Source organism: Pongo abelii, chromosome 2, assembly GCF_028885655.2.
Source record: "Pongo abelii isolate AG06213 chromosome 2, NHGRI_mPonAbe1-v2.0_pri, whole genome shotgun sequence".
Lineage (NCBI taxonomy): Eukaryota > Metazoa > Chordata > Mammalia > Primates > Hominidae > Pongo > Pongo abelii.
Genome location: NC_085928.1, coordinates 26,555,663 through 26,575,283, shown reverse-complemented (window position 1 = coordinate 26,575,283; position 19,621 = coordinate 26,555,663). Strand labels below are relative to the sequence as shown.

Genomic DNA, 19,621 nt, shown 5'->3' with positions numbered 1-19,621 from the left:
TATTTCCCACAGCATAAATTTCAGTTCAGTCCAATAAACATATGTGAATCTGTTTTGAGCTCTAAGTCCTGCAGGGATACAAAACTATATTGGACATATTTCCTACCATTACGTACACCTTTAATAAAAATGTTAAAAATGGCAGCATGGGGAAAATAGTTCAATTTCGACTAGATGAACCTGGGAAAGCTTCTTAGAAAAGGTTATATTTGAGCTGGATAATTAAATAGTTGGCTAGCAAAAGACAGACATATACTACACCAAGACCCTGGGACCTTTAAGTACAAATTGGTAGTGCAGATGGGAAAATGCGTAAGAGGGAATATTTGTTCCCAAAGTCAGTGAAAATAAAGAAATTCATGATTTTTCCCTTTAAAATCATGAAGAGGACAAGAATATTTCCAACTCAAACAATTCAATATTAGTGACAAAAGCACATAACTACAGATTCTCATCTATCTTAAAATTTTTATCTATAAATATATCTTCAATATGCTCTTATTTAATATTTGTGCTATTTATGTTAAAAGGTAAGTGGTACTATAGACAACGTTTGTTATGCTTATGGATGCCTCACTATTCAGAAAACAAAACTGTAACCTCTTACCTGATGGCAGCTGATTCTAATTGTCTTTAATAAAAAAATGAAGTGCTAGCCAAACTACAAAGTGTTGATAACCAACAGCAATGGTTAGAAATATATTGTTCTGGTGTTCTAGAAAATGGACGTGGGGAGCTTTGCAAGCAGCTTGCTTTGACAGCACTGACTGGATGGAGAATAAATAGAAGAAATGTGAAGATGGGAAACAGTTTGGAGAAAAAAGGAGTAGCAATCAATACAGTTAACAGCAGTTATCGAATGAGCTCTGTACACTCAGCACCTGCCATGTGCTGTGGTCAGTGCAGCCAGCTCTGACATGGAGCTGGTTTCAAGGAGCTCAAGATAGCTCAGAGATGAAATATCATCACTAAATCAAGGAGGCTGAACATCCCAAGTCTGAAAACATGAAATTCAAAATGCTCCAAAATCTGAAACTTTTTTAGCGCACACATGATGCTCAAAAGAAATGTTCAATGGATCATTTCAGATTTCAGATTTTCAGATTTAAGATATTCAACTGGCATAATGTAAATAGTCCAAAATCCAAAACAATCTGAAGCCTGAAACATTTCTGATACCAAGCATTTCAGATAAGGGATACTCAGCCTGTAGTAAAAAGATTCCTCTTCTAAATTGAAAATTTTGATTCTAGTTCAAAAACAAAGCCTCAATGACTTATTTTAGGATTTGTCAAGTATTTGAGGGACATATACAGCAGTTTCATGATTCAGTATGATCCCTTTCAGCCGTTATCATGCTAATTATTTTATCAAGCTCCTATATATAATTTAATTATGCATTTGTTTCTTTTCTGTGGCTCCTGATTTTCATATTTGTTTGTGTGTGTGTGTTTGTTCTTCTCCTTAAGTAGATTTTTTTAGTGCAAAAAATCTATTTAAAAATTATGTTTAAAAATCTAATTTTTTTAGAATTTATTTTTTTTTAGGCAGTGTCTCACTTTGTTGTCCAGGCTGGAGTGCAGTGACATAATCTTGGCTCACTGCAGCCTTTACCTCCCCAGGCTCAGGTGATCCTCCCACCTCAGCCTCCCGAGTAACTGGGACCACAGGTATGTGCCACCATACCTGGCTAATTTTTTTTTTTTTTTTTTTTTGGTATTTTTAGTAAAGACAGGGTTTCACCATGTTTCCCAGGCTGGTCTTAAACTCCTGGGCTCAAGAAATCCACTAGCCTTGGCTTCCCAAAGTGCTGGAATTACAGGCACTAGCCACCAAACCTAGCCCTTGAGTAGATTATAAGTAGGAAAGGCAAAGACTGTTTCTTCTACTACTTTTGTGAGACTGTATATAGCAAAGTCATTAACAGTGTGACTTTTGGAGGGAAATTGCTGTTTTCAAGACCTGGATCTCCACTACTTACTAGCTATGCAACCTAAGAGCTGGGATTAGAGTGAAGAAAGGAAGGCCCTTAACCTTAGGAGCAAAATCTAAGGGAGCACAAAAAAAGTAGTAATCAAGATAAATATTTTAATACAATATTTTTAAAAATAAGAAGTTAGGGAAAATCCATGATGAACAAAATATCAAATTTGTAAATAAAGGCAGACTGTTGCTTGTGTGTTTTTGAGACCTTGATACATTTATATTGTTTAAGGAACAGTATTTTCCAATCAACTTGTTGTTCCTGGGTTTCATGGCCATTGTGTCCCCCAAGGGCCAACCCTTATGGGTTGACATTGGCAAGAGAGCAGATTGAGCTATTCATGGCTTTATAACTGTCTTAATCTATTTTGTGCTGCTACATGTCACAGAATATCTGAAACTGAGAAATTTATAAACAGAAAATTTATTCTCTCAAGTTCTGGAGGCTGGGAAGTCCAAAATCAAGGTGCCAGCAGGTTAGAGCCTGGTCTCTGTGCTTCCAAGATGGCACCTTGAATGCTGTGTTCTCCAGAGAGGACAAAAAAACTGTGTCCTCACATGGCAGAAGAGCAGAAGAGAGAGAACTCACTACTACAAGCACTTTGTATAGTGGCATTAATCTGTTCATAAGGGCAGAGCCCTTTGGATCTCCCATTAGGCTTCACCTCCCAACACTATGCCATTGGGGATTAAGTTTCAATATGAGTTTTGGAAGGGACAAAAACATTCAGACCATAGCAATGAATCTCCGTAATTTCTCAGTTTAGCCAGGCACATAGTGAATACTCTTGAGATAGCAGGTTGATCATAGGCTGGACTAGATAATAATAAGCTTGTATTATTGAACATCTATTAAGTGTCAGGACTAGAGTAAGTATATCATATATGTTAGCTCATTAAATCTATATTTCCCATTAAAATGTGGGAGTCTACTTATTAATATTTTTCAAAGTTGGCAATTTTATTCTTTGAATAACAGGAAAAGAAAAAACTGGTAGAAATAAGGCTGTCACATGCAGGTTCTTGCCTCTATCAGTCTGTTTCCTGAAGACTAGGTTAGCTAAGAGCATTATTGTCAAGTAGGAGTTGAGGTGTGCTCTAAACACCTATCACCAAAAGTGGGTCAATACGTCATACAAAGGCCCCTTTCAATCAGCAAATTGCCCACACCCCTGTAATCTAAAACTTACATGAAAGGTTCTAGCTTTCTAAAATTTCTATTAAATTTCTCACTCTAGATACTTCAGAAAGGTTTTTTATTTATTATTATTTTATAGTTTGGTTCTTATTAGTACAAATTGTATCTGAGACTTATTTGTCCCCGGTTCTGGGCCTCCTTGCTTTTTGAAATACCTCTTACTTTGTGTGATCTTTGATCAAATTTTTAACCTCAATTTATTCTACATAGTTGTAAGGAGTAAATAAGACTTGAAAGGACTTTGCAGAATTCTTAGAATCTAGTAGGTGCTAAATAAATTTAAACTACGACTAATAAGAATATGAAATTTTAATAGTGGTCATTACATAGTATCATTTCTCCCTCTCCCAGCCCTAGGCATTTTGTTGTTTGCCTGTGCTAATTTTTTCACCTCTCCTCCCATTTGCTCTGTGAAGGCAGCCACTCATATGTAAGTTCTTGCTACTGCCTCTTTTATAACTGAAGACTCTAGAATGTCTCAGGATCTCCTTATCTTGTAGGTTACAGGGCATTCTTTGCAACTGAATCCCATCTTTCCCAATGAAGGAACAAACCCTTCTTTCTGCAAAAGTCAACTGCCCAGGGGAAAAAAGCAACCTTTGGATAAGTTGGAAGGTTTTGTATTTTTTCTCTATCAACTAAACCACCTAGTCACAATCTGCTATATAATAAAGAAAAAAGCGGTTTTTCTCACCAGTCTCCAACTTCAGCATGTAACTGCTCTTTTTCCCACAACAAAGTGACAGTTGATGGAACTGTTCCAAATGGCAGTCATATACTAAACGACCAAAGAGCATTTTCAACTCTAAAATCCTGACACAAAAAGAAGGAAGAGGCTGCCAAACATACCTGTGCCAAAAGATCTGCAGGGGGTACCTGCCTTCTTAATTATTGACTTCCAGATTTGCCATTGCTGAGTGACATGCTCTCCACTTTCTTCTCCTGTCCTCACCCAATACTTAGAGCTCCTCTGGGGGATCCTGTCTCTGTAATACAGTCTTTCTCCCTTTTTCTTTTGCTCTTCTTCTTTAGGAAAACAGCAGCACAGATTTTTGGGTCCTTCTTTCTAAGGGTATAAAGGTATGTAAATTGTTTCAGGAAGAAGAATTCAGCAGAGTGTGATTATTTGCAGGCAATAACACAATACTATCTGTATGTAAGACTGACACAAATCCTAGCCAGATTCAGCTAAAGAACTGTGTCTCACATAAGAGTTTCTACTAAGTATATTCTGGAATTATCTATTTAAACTATTTAAGAAGTCTGCCTTAGTCCATCTTCTGTTTCTGCCCATATTTGAATATGGTTTCCATTTCTTGTAGCCTGATCTGCCTCATTTTCAAAACTAGAGATTCCAATTCATAGATCTTATCATTATTTTGTAACATTTCCCCCCACTGAATGCACTCCTGTTTACCCTTCTCCATTTTACTTCCCTCCATTTCCCCTGATGACTGTGCACAAGGATTCATCTGTTGTTTAGAGTTAGGCCAGCAGATGTCAGCCCTGGATCTCCTGAGTACCTTAAAAACAATTGTCCTAACCATGGCCTTATCCCAGACAGACTGAATTAGAATCTCTAGAAGACAAGCTTGTGCCTCAGAGTGTTTTAAAAGCAGCTCAATTGAGAATGTTGAGTCATACTAACAGGGTATGAAGACCTAACCCATCCTCTACCCTTGTGCCCGTCAAGAATCCCCTCCTCCCTGGGCCTCTAGTGAGCACTTTTATTGACGTCAACCAACACTGTAACACCCCAGGGAGTTTGTCCAAAAAAATTCCAGGCACAGAGAGAATAATAGGGCTTTTCATCACAGACCGAAGAAAGGATATGAGATAGAAGAACCAAGTACCTCAAATATATTCTGATCTCTAAAATTCAGGTTAACATTTTCAGCCTACTCTTCATGCATCCTCTTTGACGCTAACACAAACACAGAAGAAAGGGAATAGGGTTAGGACCATAACAAGGCTGTGAAAGGAGGCAAGGAGCTGCCCAGGGCACAAAATTTAAGGAGGTACTCACTGTTGGGTGTCAACATTTCACTTGCAAGACTTTGAGAATGCCACTTTACCTGATCCTAGTCCAGGCTCGGGGAGGAGCTTAAAAGAGTCATTTTCTAAAGGAATTTAGGGATAGCTGTAATCATCCAGTTTAAATGAAGATTTTATGAAATCTTCACACTGATACAGTCTTCTCATCTTAGCAGTAAGATGTCAGAACTTCTTAAATGAAAATTAAAATCTGCCGTTAGTCCCACCCATTCCAAACCCCAAATCCTGCTCCAGATATACAGTTCATAGAAGATCATGAAGGAGAAGGTCTAGTCAGAAGAACAGAATGTTTCCATTTGTTAGGAAAGGGTAACAATAGTTTTTAACTGAAAGTCAAGTGTATCATACTTTCTCTAGTAATATACTAAATGTCTCCTAATTTCAATCCTTCATTCTTCCTCTCTACTTTACAAAAAATAAATGAATCAATGCTTGTCGAATGCCTAGTTCAGAGCTGGCACAGTTGAGGACTCAATAACTGGTAACAATTTTTCTCACCAGGAGGATAATGGAACTCAGGAAACACTTATCTCCCAAAATCACCTCATCAGCAATTCCACATTACTTAAAGATAGAGTCAAGCTTGGTACAGACTACAGACTCCACCTCTCTCCAGTCCAAATCTTCGATGACGGGCGGAAGTTCTCTTGCCACATTAGAGTCGGTCCCGACAAAATCTTGAGGAGCTCCACCACAGTCAAGGTTTTTGGTAAGGGCTTTTGTTCTACAGACTCCCTGGCATCCTCCTGTCTCCTGCCCTGCTCTTCCTTGAAGAGGAAGCACCCTATTATGCTGCAGAGCAGCCACTGTGGGTAACAATGCTGGAGACTGTTTCTCTGTATACTCGTCATTCTTGCTGGGCATGGGGATGAGGGTAGGACGCTAAAGAATGATGATTCCATTAACAGAATAAAATCATACAGAAAGCAATAATTTTCTGTATTGGTCAGTTTTCTGTTGCTTACAATGAAATACCTGAAACTGAGTAATTTGTAAAAAAAAGGAATTTATTACTTACAGTTATGGAGGCTAAGTCCAAAGTCGAGGGGACGCATCTGGTAAGAGCCTTCTTGCTGATGGGGACTCTCTGAAGAATCCCAAGGTGGCACACGGTATCACATGGCGAGGGGACAGAGTTTGCTAATGTGCTAACTCAGGTCTGTCCTCCTCTTCTTATAAGGCCACCAGTTTCCCTCCCATTATAACTCATGACTCCAGTAACCCATTAATCCATGAATGGATTAATCTTATTCATAAGGGCAGAGACCTCATAATTCAATCACCTCTGAAAGGCCCCAGCTCTCAATACTGCCACACTGGAGATTAAGTTTCAATATGAATTTTGGAGTGGACATTCAAACCATAACAGACAGATCAATTTCCTGGTGACCACTATCTTATTTACAATGTTAATATTTCTCAGAATACTGGAAATCTCTTTAATTGTAACTGCCAAAGTCTAATTGCTTAGTTGTCTAATTGTCTTAGTTGCTTGCTTGAGCAAGGTGGATGGAGTAAGGTCAGTGAGAAAAGGAAGGTGATAAATATAGCCCCAGGGAAACTGCAGAAGTTCCTTCTCCCCTGCTATCCTGCCAAGGCCCAGCTGGGGTGAGACCATCCAGGTCCAGCCCTTCCAGCAAAGGAGCCTTTAGGAAAGGCCCTCTGAACCTGCACTCTCAGGAGTGTGGAGCTGAGCTGTGAACGCCACTGTGGCTTCACTCAAAATGCAGAATATCTGCAGCGTGCCAATTTAAGAAGGAAAGGTTAAAATTCTATTTTCCCCAGTGGTACAAGGAAGTACCACTAATTAATAAACATCATTAATAAAGGGAAGCCCCTGCCTTTGGATGTTTTTTTCATTTTTTGTGACAAAGATCTGTGTTTTTTAGAAAGTCAATTTTAAAGAAGGCAAAGAGAAAAGCAGTGAGGTGGATAGACAATTAATTATTTTTGAAAATGAGATAAACAAAGAGAAAATAACTTCACAAACCTATGGACACAGGCTGCTAGATTGTTCCTCAATTCTCTAAAGGGCAGAGCAAGCAAAAAAAAATTATTTGGAATTGTATTGCCTTATTATTGGCAGTCATACAATTTAGTATTTTGAAGAAAACACAAAATTGCCTCCCCCTTCCCTCCTCTGTCCTCCCCTTCCCTCTGCATCCTCCCTCTTCCCTTTCTCTTCATCTCTCCTCAGGGATGGACTAGGCAATAATCATCCCTGATGATCAGGTTCCTTACGGAGCCTAAACAGTGTCCTGTGAAGAGTTGGAAACAAGCTGTTCATCTCTTTTGTTATCACCATTTGTTTATTTACCAGGGTGTGACTGTCTTAGTGCAAACATGAAACTGCCTCATCTGGTCTATTGGCAAACCAATGAAGGCAGCCATCCTCAATGTGGAAAGAAATATCAATTTTAATCTAGGCAAGCTGTGTCTCCTATTGATCAAGATTTTTTGCACCATAACTTGATCTAATTGCTTTGTCAACATTTATGCTATGTCCTGTATCTCTTTGCTGCATTAAAATACCTCTATCTTGATCTTAAATGTTTTTCACCCTTTTATATCTCACTTTTATCACCCTATTGGATTCCACATTTCTTTGTCTCTACATTTCTCTTGTTTCTTCTTTGAAGTCCTTTCGGTGGATGCTTAAAAATATGAAACCCTGCCTGCTTGTTCAGAAAATTAGATTTTTCCTGCTTCCTGGCTTTTGCATTTAGTAAATTGGCTGGGTGGGTTGTGTTTGGGTGGAGTCTCATCCAGTCCTTAACCTATTTTGAGGTGTTACCCAAGTATATATTGTGGCCCTGACCGCATATCTTATAAGAATCTACTTTACATCCCTTGGTGATTTCTCATACAGAATAAGTCTCCCCAAAACACCCATGAAAACCTTGAAATCAATACCCAAATATACATCAGACCTATTCCACATGCCCTAAACCCAGCATATTTCTTCTTCCGAAACAATGCTCATTGCTCAACTCTTCATTCTCTAACAGACCAGGGACAAGAGGGGCTGCTGCAACAATTTTGCCACTTCCTGCATCTCCTTCACTGGTCTTCTTTGGTTTTCCTTTCCTTGGCAGGGAGTCACCTGCCCATCACAGGGTTCTGTTCCACTCCTAAATTCCAAATCTGATTGTCCTCAGCCTCAAAGAAAATCTGTCTCACCCTGTCACCTCTGCAATTTTTAGTAGTTGTTCTTTCCTTCAGGGCTTTTATTCTGCTGGTATTTGTCAACAGGAGGTAAGAGACACCTCTCCACCCATTAGTGTTTCAGGTTGTATCTTGGTTTTGGGTTCCCCTGAAATAAAACATCGAGATAAGGATTGGGGTTAATTTATTTGAAAGGTCATCCTAGGAAACATCAGAAAAGGAGTGAGAAAGTGAGTCAGGGAAGGGAAGGAAGACAATAAAATGTACAAGATTATATCAGTTACCACCATAGGTTTAGAGCTCATCTCACTGGGAGACAGCATAGAACACACATCAGAGTTATCCCACATAAAGGGCAAGAAAGCTGGGGTATTCAACTACCATCTCTCAATCTGTTATCCCTATTAACCCTCTGGGACTCCCAGTTTTTACTACCTGTGGACTAGGTGTACTCCCATAATCTCAATAAATCATTATGCAAAGAGTCATCTAGTCATCAAAGAGTTATCCTAGTAAGAGGTCTTCAGTATGCCAAGGTAAATGGCAAGTGGCTGTAGCAGGCACTGACAGCATCTGTGACTGGAGGTTTAGCATTCTTTCCACTGAGTCCTAGAAGGCTGTGTTCTCTGTGCTCAAGAATTTACTTGAAGCCACTTCTGTTCAACATGATGTACTTAATGTCTAGTTTGTGCTGGGCACTGTTAAGTGCCAGAGATGAAGAAATTGATAAAATACTGGCTTGGAGGCACTTAAAATCTAGTAAAACAACAAAATCACTGAAATATTCCCTGATATTTCCTAGTGCCAAGCAACCAAACAAGAATCAAATGTTTCTCTGCTCCACTTCAGGGACGTTTATAATGAGACTTTATATCTAAGCTGCATTAGTCCATTTTCATGCTGCTGATAATGACATACCCAAAACTGGGAAGAAAAAGAGGTTCAGTTGGACTTACAGTTCCACATGGCTGGGGAGGCCTCAGAATCATGGTAGGAGGTGAAAGGCACTTCTTACATGGCAGCAGCAACAGAAAAATGAGGAAAATCAAAAGCATAAATGCCTGATAGACCCATTAGATCTCATGAGACTTATTCACTATCATGAGAATAGCATGGTAAAGACCAGCCCTCATGATTCAATTGCCTCTCACCAGGTGCCTTCTGGGAGACAAAATTCAAGTTGAGATTTGGGTGGGGACACAGCCAAACCATATAATTTCACCCATGGCCCATCCCAAATCTCATGTCCTCACATTTCAAAATCAGTCATGCCTTCCCAACAGTCCCCCAAAATCTCATCCCATTTCAGCATTAACCAAAAGTCCAAGTCCAAAGTCCCATCTGAGACAAGGCAAGTCCCTTCCGCCTATGAGCCTGTAAAATCAAAAGCAAGTTAGTTACTTTCTAGATATAATGGGGGTACAAGCATTCAGTAAATACAACTATTCTAAATGGGAGAAATTGGCCAAAACAAAGGGGCTACAGGCCCCATGCAAGTCCAAAATCCAGCAGGGCAGTCAAATCTTAAAGTTCCAAAATGATCTCCTTTGACTCTATGTCTTGCATCTGGGTCACACAGATGCAAGAGGTAGGTTCCGATGATCTTAGGCAGTTCCACCCCTGTGGCTTTACAGGGTACAGCCTCCCTCCTGGCTGCTTTCACAGGCTAGTGTTGAGTGTCTGCAGCTTTTTCAGGAGCACAGTGCAATCTGTTGGTGGATCTACCATTCTGGGATCTGGAGGATGGTGGCCCTCTTCACACAGCTCCACTAGTCAGTGCCCCATTAGGGACTCTGTGTGGAGGCTCCAACCCCACATTTCCCTTCTGCACTGCCCTAGCAGAGGTTCTTCATGAGGACCCTGCCCTTGCAGCAAACTTTTGCTGGGTATTCTGACATTTCCATAAATCTTCTGAAATCTAGGCAGAGGTTCCCAAACCTCAATTCTTGACTTCTCTGCACCCACAGGCTCAACACCATGTGGAAGCTGCCAGGGCTTGGGGCTTCCACACCTTTTGAAGCAACGGCCAGGCTGCACATTGGCCCCTTTCAGCCATAGCTGGAGTGGCTGGGACACAGGGCACCAAGTCCCAAGGCTGCACACAGCAAGGGGACCCTGGGCCCAGCCCAGGAAACCACGTTTTCCTCCTGGGCCTCTGGGCCTGTGATGTGAGGGGCTGCCATGAAGGTCTCTGACATGGCCTGGAGACATTTTCCCCATGGTCTTGGAGATTAACATTAGGCTCCTTCCTACTTATGCAAATTTCTGCAGCCAGCTTGAATTTCTCCCTAGAAAATGGGTTTCTCTTTTCTATTGCATAGTCAGGCTGCAAATTTTCCAAACTTTTATGCTCCGCTTCCCTTATAAAACTGAATGCCTTTAACAGCACCCAAGACAATTCTTGAATGCTTTGCTGCTTAGAAATTTCTCCTGCCAGACACCCTAAATCATCTCTCTTAAGTTCAAAATTCCACAAATCTCTAGGGCATAGGCAAAATGCTGCCAGTCTCTTTGCTAAAACACAACAAGAGTCACCTTTGTTCCAGTTCCCAACAAGTTCCTCATCTCTATCTGAGACCACTTCAGCCTCAACCTTATTTTTCATATCACCATCAGCATTTTTGTCAAAGTGATTCAACAAATCTCTAGGAGGTTCCAAACTTTACAACATTTTCTCGTCTTCTTCTGCGCCCTCCAAACTGTTTCATCCTCTGCCTGTTACCCAGTTCCAAAGTTGCATCCACATTTTTGGGTATCTTTTCAGCAACACTCCACTGTACTGGTACTAATTTACTGTATTAGTCTGTTTTCACACTGCTGATAAAGACATACCCAAGACTGGGAAGAAAAAGAAGTTTAATTGGACTTACAGTTCCACATGGCTGAGGAGGCCTCAGAATCGTGGTGGGTGGTGAAAGGCACTTCTTACACAGCAATGGGAAGAGAAAAATGAGGAGAAGCAAAGGCGGGAACCCCTGATAGACCCATCAGATCTCATGAAATTTATTCACTATCACGAGAATAGCATGGGAAAGACCAGCCCCCATGATTCTATTACTTCTCGCCGGGTCTCTTTCACAACACATGGGAATTCTGGGAGATACAATTCAAGTTGAGATTTGAGTGAGGACACAGCCAAACCATATCATAAGCCTTTGGACATGTAGAACATTGCTCTTTTCTCTCCCTCCCCACCACCCATCCTCCACTTGCACTACCAGTCTTCCACATTCCCAATTTTACTTGACTCATCACTGATAACCACATCACATCTTCCAAAAGCCTCCTCCTATCCTCCAAGGTTAGGTTAGAAAATTTATTTAAAAGCTGTCTTCAAATCCTACATGTCCTTAATCATTGTACTTATCTCAGTGTATTATAACTTCCAGTTTGTTTATCTGTATTCCCATGAAACTGTAGATTTCTTAAGAACAGTGAATATTATTTGTCCACATTTGTTTCCTAAGCATCTAGCATACTTCCAGGTACACAGTGGGCCTGGCAGTATTATATTAATAAATATTAATTTATAAATATTAATAAATATTACTATTTGATGAATGAAGATTCTCATAGACACACACACACACACACACACACTAGTGGCCAGGTAGGATGACATTTGGTGCCACTAACTATGTTTTATTTGCCTTTAAGCTAAACCGGAAATCCCCGTGATTGTGGAAAATAACTCCACGGATGTGTTGGTAGAGGTGAGTCACATAAAAGCCTTTGAAAATCTACAGTATTACATGTAAGGTGTGTCAGGTTGCATAGTTGCCAGGAATGTTCTCTCAAAGAAATTTACTCCTTGGCCCTTGACCAATTAACTGCTAATAGGGATGAAGGGAAGCTGGGTTGTTTCTAGAAAGTGAATGGGAATTTTTACTTTTAGACTTAGGGCTCTCAGAATGTTTGATCTGCACTTTTAGTCCTTAAATTTCTCAGAAAAAAAAAACAGTCACAATTGTTTAAACTTCTCTTTAATAAAAATTCAGGTGGATAGTGAGGACAAAGTAGGGCAGAAAGCTGTGTGAGCCCTGGTGTAAGAAGGAGGCTTTTGCTCAGCTGACGTTTAATTTGTTCTAATCCATTTCCTTTACCCACTTTCCCATTGTTTTTATTTCAAAGTGACAGGAGGAGATATGCCCTCCTGTACTCCTGCAGAACTCTGGCGATGTCTTTGGTAGTAACGAGGAAGGGCAGGAGAAAAAAGAAAATTGAATAGGGACCTCTGACTTAACTTCTTCTGGGTGGTAGTTACCAGCCTCTAGTCACTAGGATCTGGACTCAATTTCTCACTCTTTCTCTTGCGAGTTGTGACCTTGGGCAAATTACTTCATGTCTTTGCAGTCAGTTTCCCCATCTATATGAAGTGAATAATAATAGTATCTTCATATTGTTGCTGTTTTTAAAAATTAAATAACTTATGAAAAAATCTAAGTACAGTGTGTGGCATATATTAAGTGTTTAATAAACATTATTGTTCTTGTTTTTGTTATCATTATTATCTGTGTTAATCAACTGTCTTGTGGCCTTATGACTTTAGCCAAGCTTTTAAAAACCCTAAGTAAAAAATATTCTCATTAATTCTCTAACATTTTCTATTACATGGGGTGAGAGAAAATTATTCTCATTCTAGTTTCTTCTCACACCAATAACATTAAATAACTTACAATCTCTGGTCTCACTGAGTATCAGTCATTTAATTTGATAGTTGCATACAAATCATAGCTTAGATTCTTTGAGATGGTTTTGCATGACCACATATACATATATTTTTTCCAAGTATTTGTGTCTTTTGCCAGTTTCACATATTAGTCTCTTAGATAACTGCTTGTATTAGTCCGTTTTCATGCTGCCAATAAAGACATACCCAAGACTGGGTAATTTATACAGGGAAAAGAGTTTAATTGGACTTACAGTTGCACATAGCTGGGGAAGCCTCACAATCATGCCAGAAGGCAAGAAGGAGCACATCATGTCTTACATGAATGGCAGTGGGCAAAAAGACAATGTGCAGGAAAACTCCCCTTTATAATAACCATCAGATCTCGTGAGACTTACTCACTATCAGGAGAACAGCACAGGAAAGTCCCCATGCTTCAATTACCTCCCACTAGGTCCCTCCCACAACACATGGGAATTCGAGATTAGATTTGGGTGATGACACAGCCAAACCATATCATTCCACCTCTGACCTCTCCCAAATCTCATGTCCTCACATTCCAAAACCAATCATTCCTTTCCAACAGTCCCCCAAAGTCTTAATTCAATTCAGCATTAACTCTAAAGTCCAGAGTCCAAAGTCACATCTGAGACAAGGCAAGCCCCTTCTGCCTATGAACCTGTAAAATCAAAAGCATGTTAGTTACATCCTAGATACAATGGGGTACAGGTATTGGATAAATACAGCCATTCCAAATGGAAGACACTGGCCACAACAAGTCTGAAATCCAGCAGGGCAGTCAAATCTTAAGGCTCCAAAATGATCTCCTTTGACTCCAAGACTCATATCCAGGTCATGCAGATGCAAGAGGTGGGTTCCCATAGTCTTAGGCAGCTCCACCCCTGTGGTTTTGCAGGGTATAGCTCCCCTCCTGGCTGTTTTCACAGGCTGGCATTGAGTGTCTGCAGCTTTTCCAGGCACACGGTGCAAGCTGTTGGTGGATCTACCATTCTGTGGTCTGAAGGATGGTGGTCCTCTTCTCACATCTCTACTAGGTGGTGTCCCATTAGGGACACAAGCTCTGCCACTGTGGCTTTGCAGGATACAGCCTCCCTCCTGGCTGCTTTCACGGGCTGATGATGAGTTTCTGCAGCTTTTCCAGGCACACAGTGCAAGCTGTCATTGGACCTACCATTCTGGGATCTGAAGAATGGTGGCCCTCTTCTCACAGCTCCACTAGGCAGTAGCATAGTGGGGACTACATGTGGGGGCTCCAACCCCACATCTTCCTTTTGTACTGCCCTAGCTGGGGTTCTCCATGAGGGCCCTGCCCCTGCAGCAAACTTTTGCCTGGGCATCCAGGCATTTCCATACATCTTCTGAAATCTAGGCAGAGGTTCCCAAACCTCAATTCTTGATTTCTGTGCACCTACAGGCTGAACACCACATGGAAGCTTCCAAGGCTTGGGACTTCTGCCCTCTGAAGCAACAGCCCAAGCTGTACCCTTGGCCCCTTTCAGTTATGGCTGGAGTGGCTAGGACACAGGGCACCAAGTCCCAAGACTGCACACAGCATGGGGACCTGGGGCATCACCCACAAAACCATTTTTTCCTCCTAAACTTCCGGGCCTGTGATGGAGGGGCTGCTGCAAAAGTCTCCAACATGCCCTGGAAACATTTTCCCCATTGTCTTGATGATTAACATTCAGCTCCTTGTTACTTATGCAAATTTCTGCAGCCAGCTTGATTTTCTCTGCAGAAAATTGGATTTTCTTTTCTATCACATTGTCAGGCTGCAAATTTTCCAAACTTTTATTCTCCGTTTATCTTTTGAAACTGAATGCCTTTAACAGCACCCAAGTTACCTCTTGCATGCTTTGCTGCTTAGAAATTTTTTCTGCCAGATATCCTAAATCATCTATCTTAAGTTCAAAGTTCCACAGATCTCTAGGGTAGGGGCAAAATGCCACCAGTCTCTTTACTAAAACATAACAAGAGTCATCTTTGCTCCAGTTCCCAACAAGTTCCTCATCTCCATCTGAGACAACCTCAGCCTGGACCTTATTGTTCATATTACTATCAGCATTTTTGTTAAAGCCATTCAACAAGTCTCTACGAAGTTGCAAACTTTCCCATATTTTCCTGTCTTCTTCTGAACCCACCAAACTCTTCCAACCTCTGCCTGTTACCCAGTTCCAAAGTTGCATCCACATTTTTGGATATTTTTTCAGCAGTGCCCCACTCTCCTGACACCAATTTACTGTACTAGTCCATTTTTACACTGCTAATAAAGACATACCCAAGACTGGGTAATTTATACAGGAAAAAGGGTTTAATTGGACTTATAGTTCCATGTGGCTGGGGAAGCCTCACAATCACGGCCAAAGGCAAGGTAGAGCACATCACATCTCACATGGGTGACAGCAGTCAAAAAGAGAATGTGCAGGAAAACTCCCGCTTATAATAACCATCAGATCTCATGAGACTTACTCACTGTCACAAAAACAGCATGGGAAAGACCTGCCCCCATGATTCAGTTACCTCTCACTGGGAATTCAAGATGAGATTTGGGTGAGGACACAGCCAAACCATATCACTGCTATTATAACCTGATTATACAGCAGAAGATTTAATCATTTTTGTTGTGTCTTAACTTAATTTCTAAGTTTATTAGTGAACTTCATTTCAATAGTTTACATTTCAAAAATAAACTAATCATACAGCTTTTGGTAGGCGTTTTTGTTTCTTTCTTTTTTTTTTTTTTTTTTTTTTTGAGACAAGTCTCGCTCTGTCACCCAGGCTGGAGTCCAGTGTGCAATCTCGGCTCACTGCAAGCTCCGCCTCCTGGGTTCACACCGTTCTCCTGCCTCAGCCTCCCGAGTAGCTGGGATTACAGGCACCCGCCACCACGCCTGGCTAATTTTTTGTATTTTTAGTAGAGATGGGGTTTCACCATGTTAGCCAGGGTGGTCTCGATGTCCTGACCTCGTGATCCACCTGCCTCAGCCTCCCAGAGTGCTGGGATTACAGGCATGAGCCACCATGCCCAGCCTGTTTTTGTTTCTTATAAGGATCTTTAATAGATTCTTGGTGCCAGTGTTTACAGGTAATATGGGCTCAATCCAGTTGTAGGACCATAAATTGGATCCAAGAATCCCAGTTTAAAAAAAAAAAAAGAACTTTGCCTAATGTGCCATAAAATTTCCTCTTCTCTACCCTTGCTTCAGTGCTAACTAAGAAAACCAGAGAATTTTCCTTCCTAGAGAATTAGTGAGTAATCTCTTTATCCAATCACACATAACCAGCTACAGGACATGGCTTGTCTACGGATCTTTTCAGATCTTGCCAAACATTAGTAACTCCTCACTCTAACATTCTTACAATCCGTGCTGTATTTTTAATAATTTATTAACTCTTCAAAGTCCTTTCATGTACTTTTATCTTGTGCTGCTCCCAGTGAGCCTCTGAAATAGATAGGGCATCTGTCATTTTACAGATGAGAAATTGGGGCCTGGAAAGTCTTAACAACTGGCTGAGTCACTAATAAGGGGCAGAGCTGGGATGCATATTTAGTGTGCCTGTATCCAGGCAGAATAGTATTATGATGGAAGGATATCAAGCTTCAGGGTCAGATAGCACAAGTGTCAAATCCTAATTCAACTTCTTAGCTGCTTACATACCCTCATCAACTAGTTAACCTCCATGAGCCTCAGGTAACTCATATCTAAAACTGGGATAATAACAAATACTTCAGAGGGTTCTTAGGAATATTAAATTTATGCTCTAATGGAGTTCATGGCACATGGTAGACATTTCAGGAATATTTCTTCCCTACCCACTATTTATCATTTACCCACCTCCTTATGTTCATAAATCAGCTATGTGACTGATTCTAGCAGATACTGTGGAATAATTTTTTTTAACCCGGAATACAGACTGTGGGATCTGATAGAACTAGGTTTGAATTCTCTTCCAGCACTTATTAACTCTGGCCCCTAAGAGCTCAGTTCCTTAACTTCCTCAACAGTAAATGAGGGCAATGGCTCCAATCTCACAAGGGTGATGTTAAGGATCAAGTAAGAGAATGTATGCAAAATACCTACCATTCAGCAACCACAAGTTTTTGGTCTTGGCAATTTCCTGCCTTTCCTTCATTCCTTAGAAATTCTTGAAGTTAACATGCACGCACTGGCTCTGCTACCTGTTCACTACTCTAGCAGCCCGCAGTGTGGAAATACTCTGGGGACTTGGTCAGTTGTGAGCTGTGTCTTCCTGTGTTATTAGTTAAACTTACAAAGTTTATGGCTAATTTTAGTATTTCTGTAAAATACTAAAGACCCAAAAGCCTGATGCCCCTCAGGCATGGACATGCCGTAGATGTCTAAGGAGAGTGTCACACCTGTGAATGTTGTATCTTGTGCATTCCCAAAGTCAATATTTTGCCAGGGCTCCAACATGGCACACAGCTTCACTCCTGCACTACAATGAGAAAAGAGTCTTTAACCTAAATTTCAGGGCCCCTCCATGTGGCAGGTTTTTGTATTAGAGCAAAAGACATCACGCCAAAGAGCCCCTCAACTCACAGCTAATGATGTAGCATAAGAAGGCACAAGAGGGATGCATAAAAGCACTAGTGTGTACTCAACAGTTCACACTTTCCACAAGCCTCATATGTCTCTCACTCTTATGCTTGTGCTTTATACTTTAGCCCCATCATCTCCATGGGTCTTGTTCATATCACTCGCTACCTTTGTTATGTTTGAAATAAATTAGGAAAAAAAATCTAAAGAAAATTATCTGTCATGAAACATAGGAAACAAAAGCAGTTTGGGGTTAAGATGCCTACAAAGGAAGAGAGGCTACAATATTAATAACCATGTGAAACAGATACCAGAGGCCAGGCTCAGTGGCTCACGCCTGTACTCCCAACACTTTGGGAGGCCAAGGTGGGCAGATCATGAGGTTGAGAGATCCAGACCATCCTGGCCAACGTGGTGAAACCTTGTCTCCGCTAAAAATACAAAAATTAGCTGGGTGTGGTGGCATGCACCTGTAGTCCCAGCTACTCAGGAGGGTTAGGCAGAAGAATAGCTTGAACCCAGGAGGTGGAGGTTGCAGTGAGCCAAGTTCACGCCACTGCACTCCAGCCTGGCAAAAGAGTGAGACTCCGTCTTAAAAAAAAAAAAAAAAAAAGACACCAGAACCTAAATACCACACTGGTTGGCATCAGCAGAGCTCCAGCATCTTTGTGCAGAATTTGATTATTTGTGTTTATTTGGTTTGGGTTTTGCAAAGCTTGAACCCTGTGGTTTCCTCAAGCTTCCTAAGCCCCACTCCAAAAATATGTGTTTTGGTTTTGGTTTTTTAAATAATTAGGTATTACAGCCTCTTTTTTTTTCCTAGCATCTTTTGCAACACAATAAGGTTCTGAGTCCAAATGTCCAGCCGTTGTCACTTGCACTGGTGGGCACCTGAGCTTGAGCCACAGTAGAGAAAGTTCTAAAAGGGCAACATACCTCCGTGGGGAGACCACATGGCAAATGAAATCTTTAATATCAGGCAGATCTCTAGATAAAAAAAGAACATAACGGGACTTCAGTGTGGCCTGGTTATTTCACAAGCCTGGTGCTCGGACTTTTGTCTGTTCTACAAACAGCTGTTAGGGAAGACAGGTCTGGAAGTGAGGGCTGCCTAGTAAGTCTAGGAAGAATATGACTGAAATACATAGGTCAGTACCAAAGGAGGCAAGACACCATTGTTACACAAGGACATCCTCTACTTCCAGAGAGGTTGGTGCCCAGAAAGTACTTGGGCTGTCTCTGAGATAATGGGATACTGTCTTTATCTATTCCTGTCTTCCCTAGCTCTTTCCCCACTCCATCCCCATTCCCAACCCACGTTTTGTTTTGTTTTGTTTTTTAATGTAGGTGTTTGGTTGGGGGTGAGGGTGTGGTTATAGAGGAATCTATCTTCCATAACAAATGTCAGCTCCAGTGCAGAGGCCAGAGTAGTTTCCAGTTTGATTTTATTCTATTTCTAAATTAATATTTTAGGCATACTCTCAGCAGCCCAGGAAATTATTGTCTCCCTATAGACTGTTAGGATCTCTTTTTTCAAAGCATCTGTGAACATTTAAAGATAAACAGTTTTAAAAAATCAGAGAACAGTGGATTGGCATGCAGTTAGCATTTCACAGGTACGAGTAAAATCTAAAACCTACTGTTCAAATAAATAACTGGTCTGTAGGCACAAAACAAAACCAAGTTAACTCATTAAAATTAACTTCTGCATCTAAGAAAATGTACTCTGTCCTTCCCTCATTCAAACAGTCATGTTCTCTTCCATTTTCATGATAAATTTTCCCTAGAGCATTTTCATGATAAATTTTCCCTAGAGCATTTTCTCTTTTCCCCATCTTTGCATTTCTTCTCTATCCCATTTCTTTCTAACTTTCCTTCCTCTGTTCTTTATTTCTCCTTACTTCCTTTATATCTCTGTCTTCTTTTTCATTCTGAATTTCTTTCAGCTCTTCCTCACTAACTCCTTTTCCT

General features: G+C 40.7%; 1 protein-coding gene across 1 annotated transcript in view; it reads left to right on the top strand.

Annotated features, from left to right (window-relative positions):
• The window catches only part of CD96 (CD96 molecule), a 110,583-nt gene that overhangs the window by 30,667 nt on the left and 60,295 nt on the right, over positions 1-19,621 (top strand). Inside the window, exons 4-5 of the mRNA XM_003776170.5 lie at positions 5,738-5,945; positions 12,059-12,114. Coding sequence (XP_003776218.4) covers positions 5,738-5,945; positions 12,059-12,114 — 264 coding nt within the window. The remainder of the gene's footprint in view (positions 1-5,737; positions 5,946-12,058; positions 12,115-19,621) is intronic.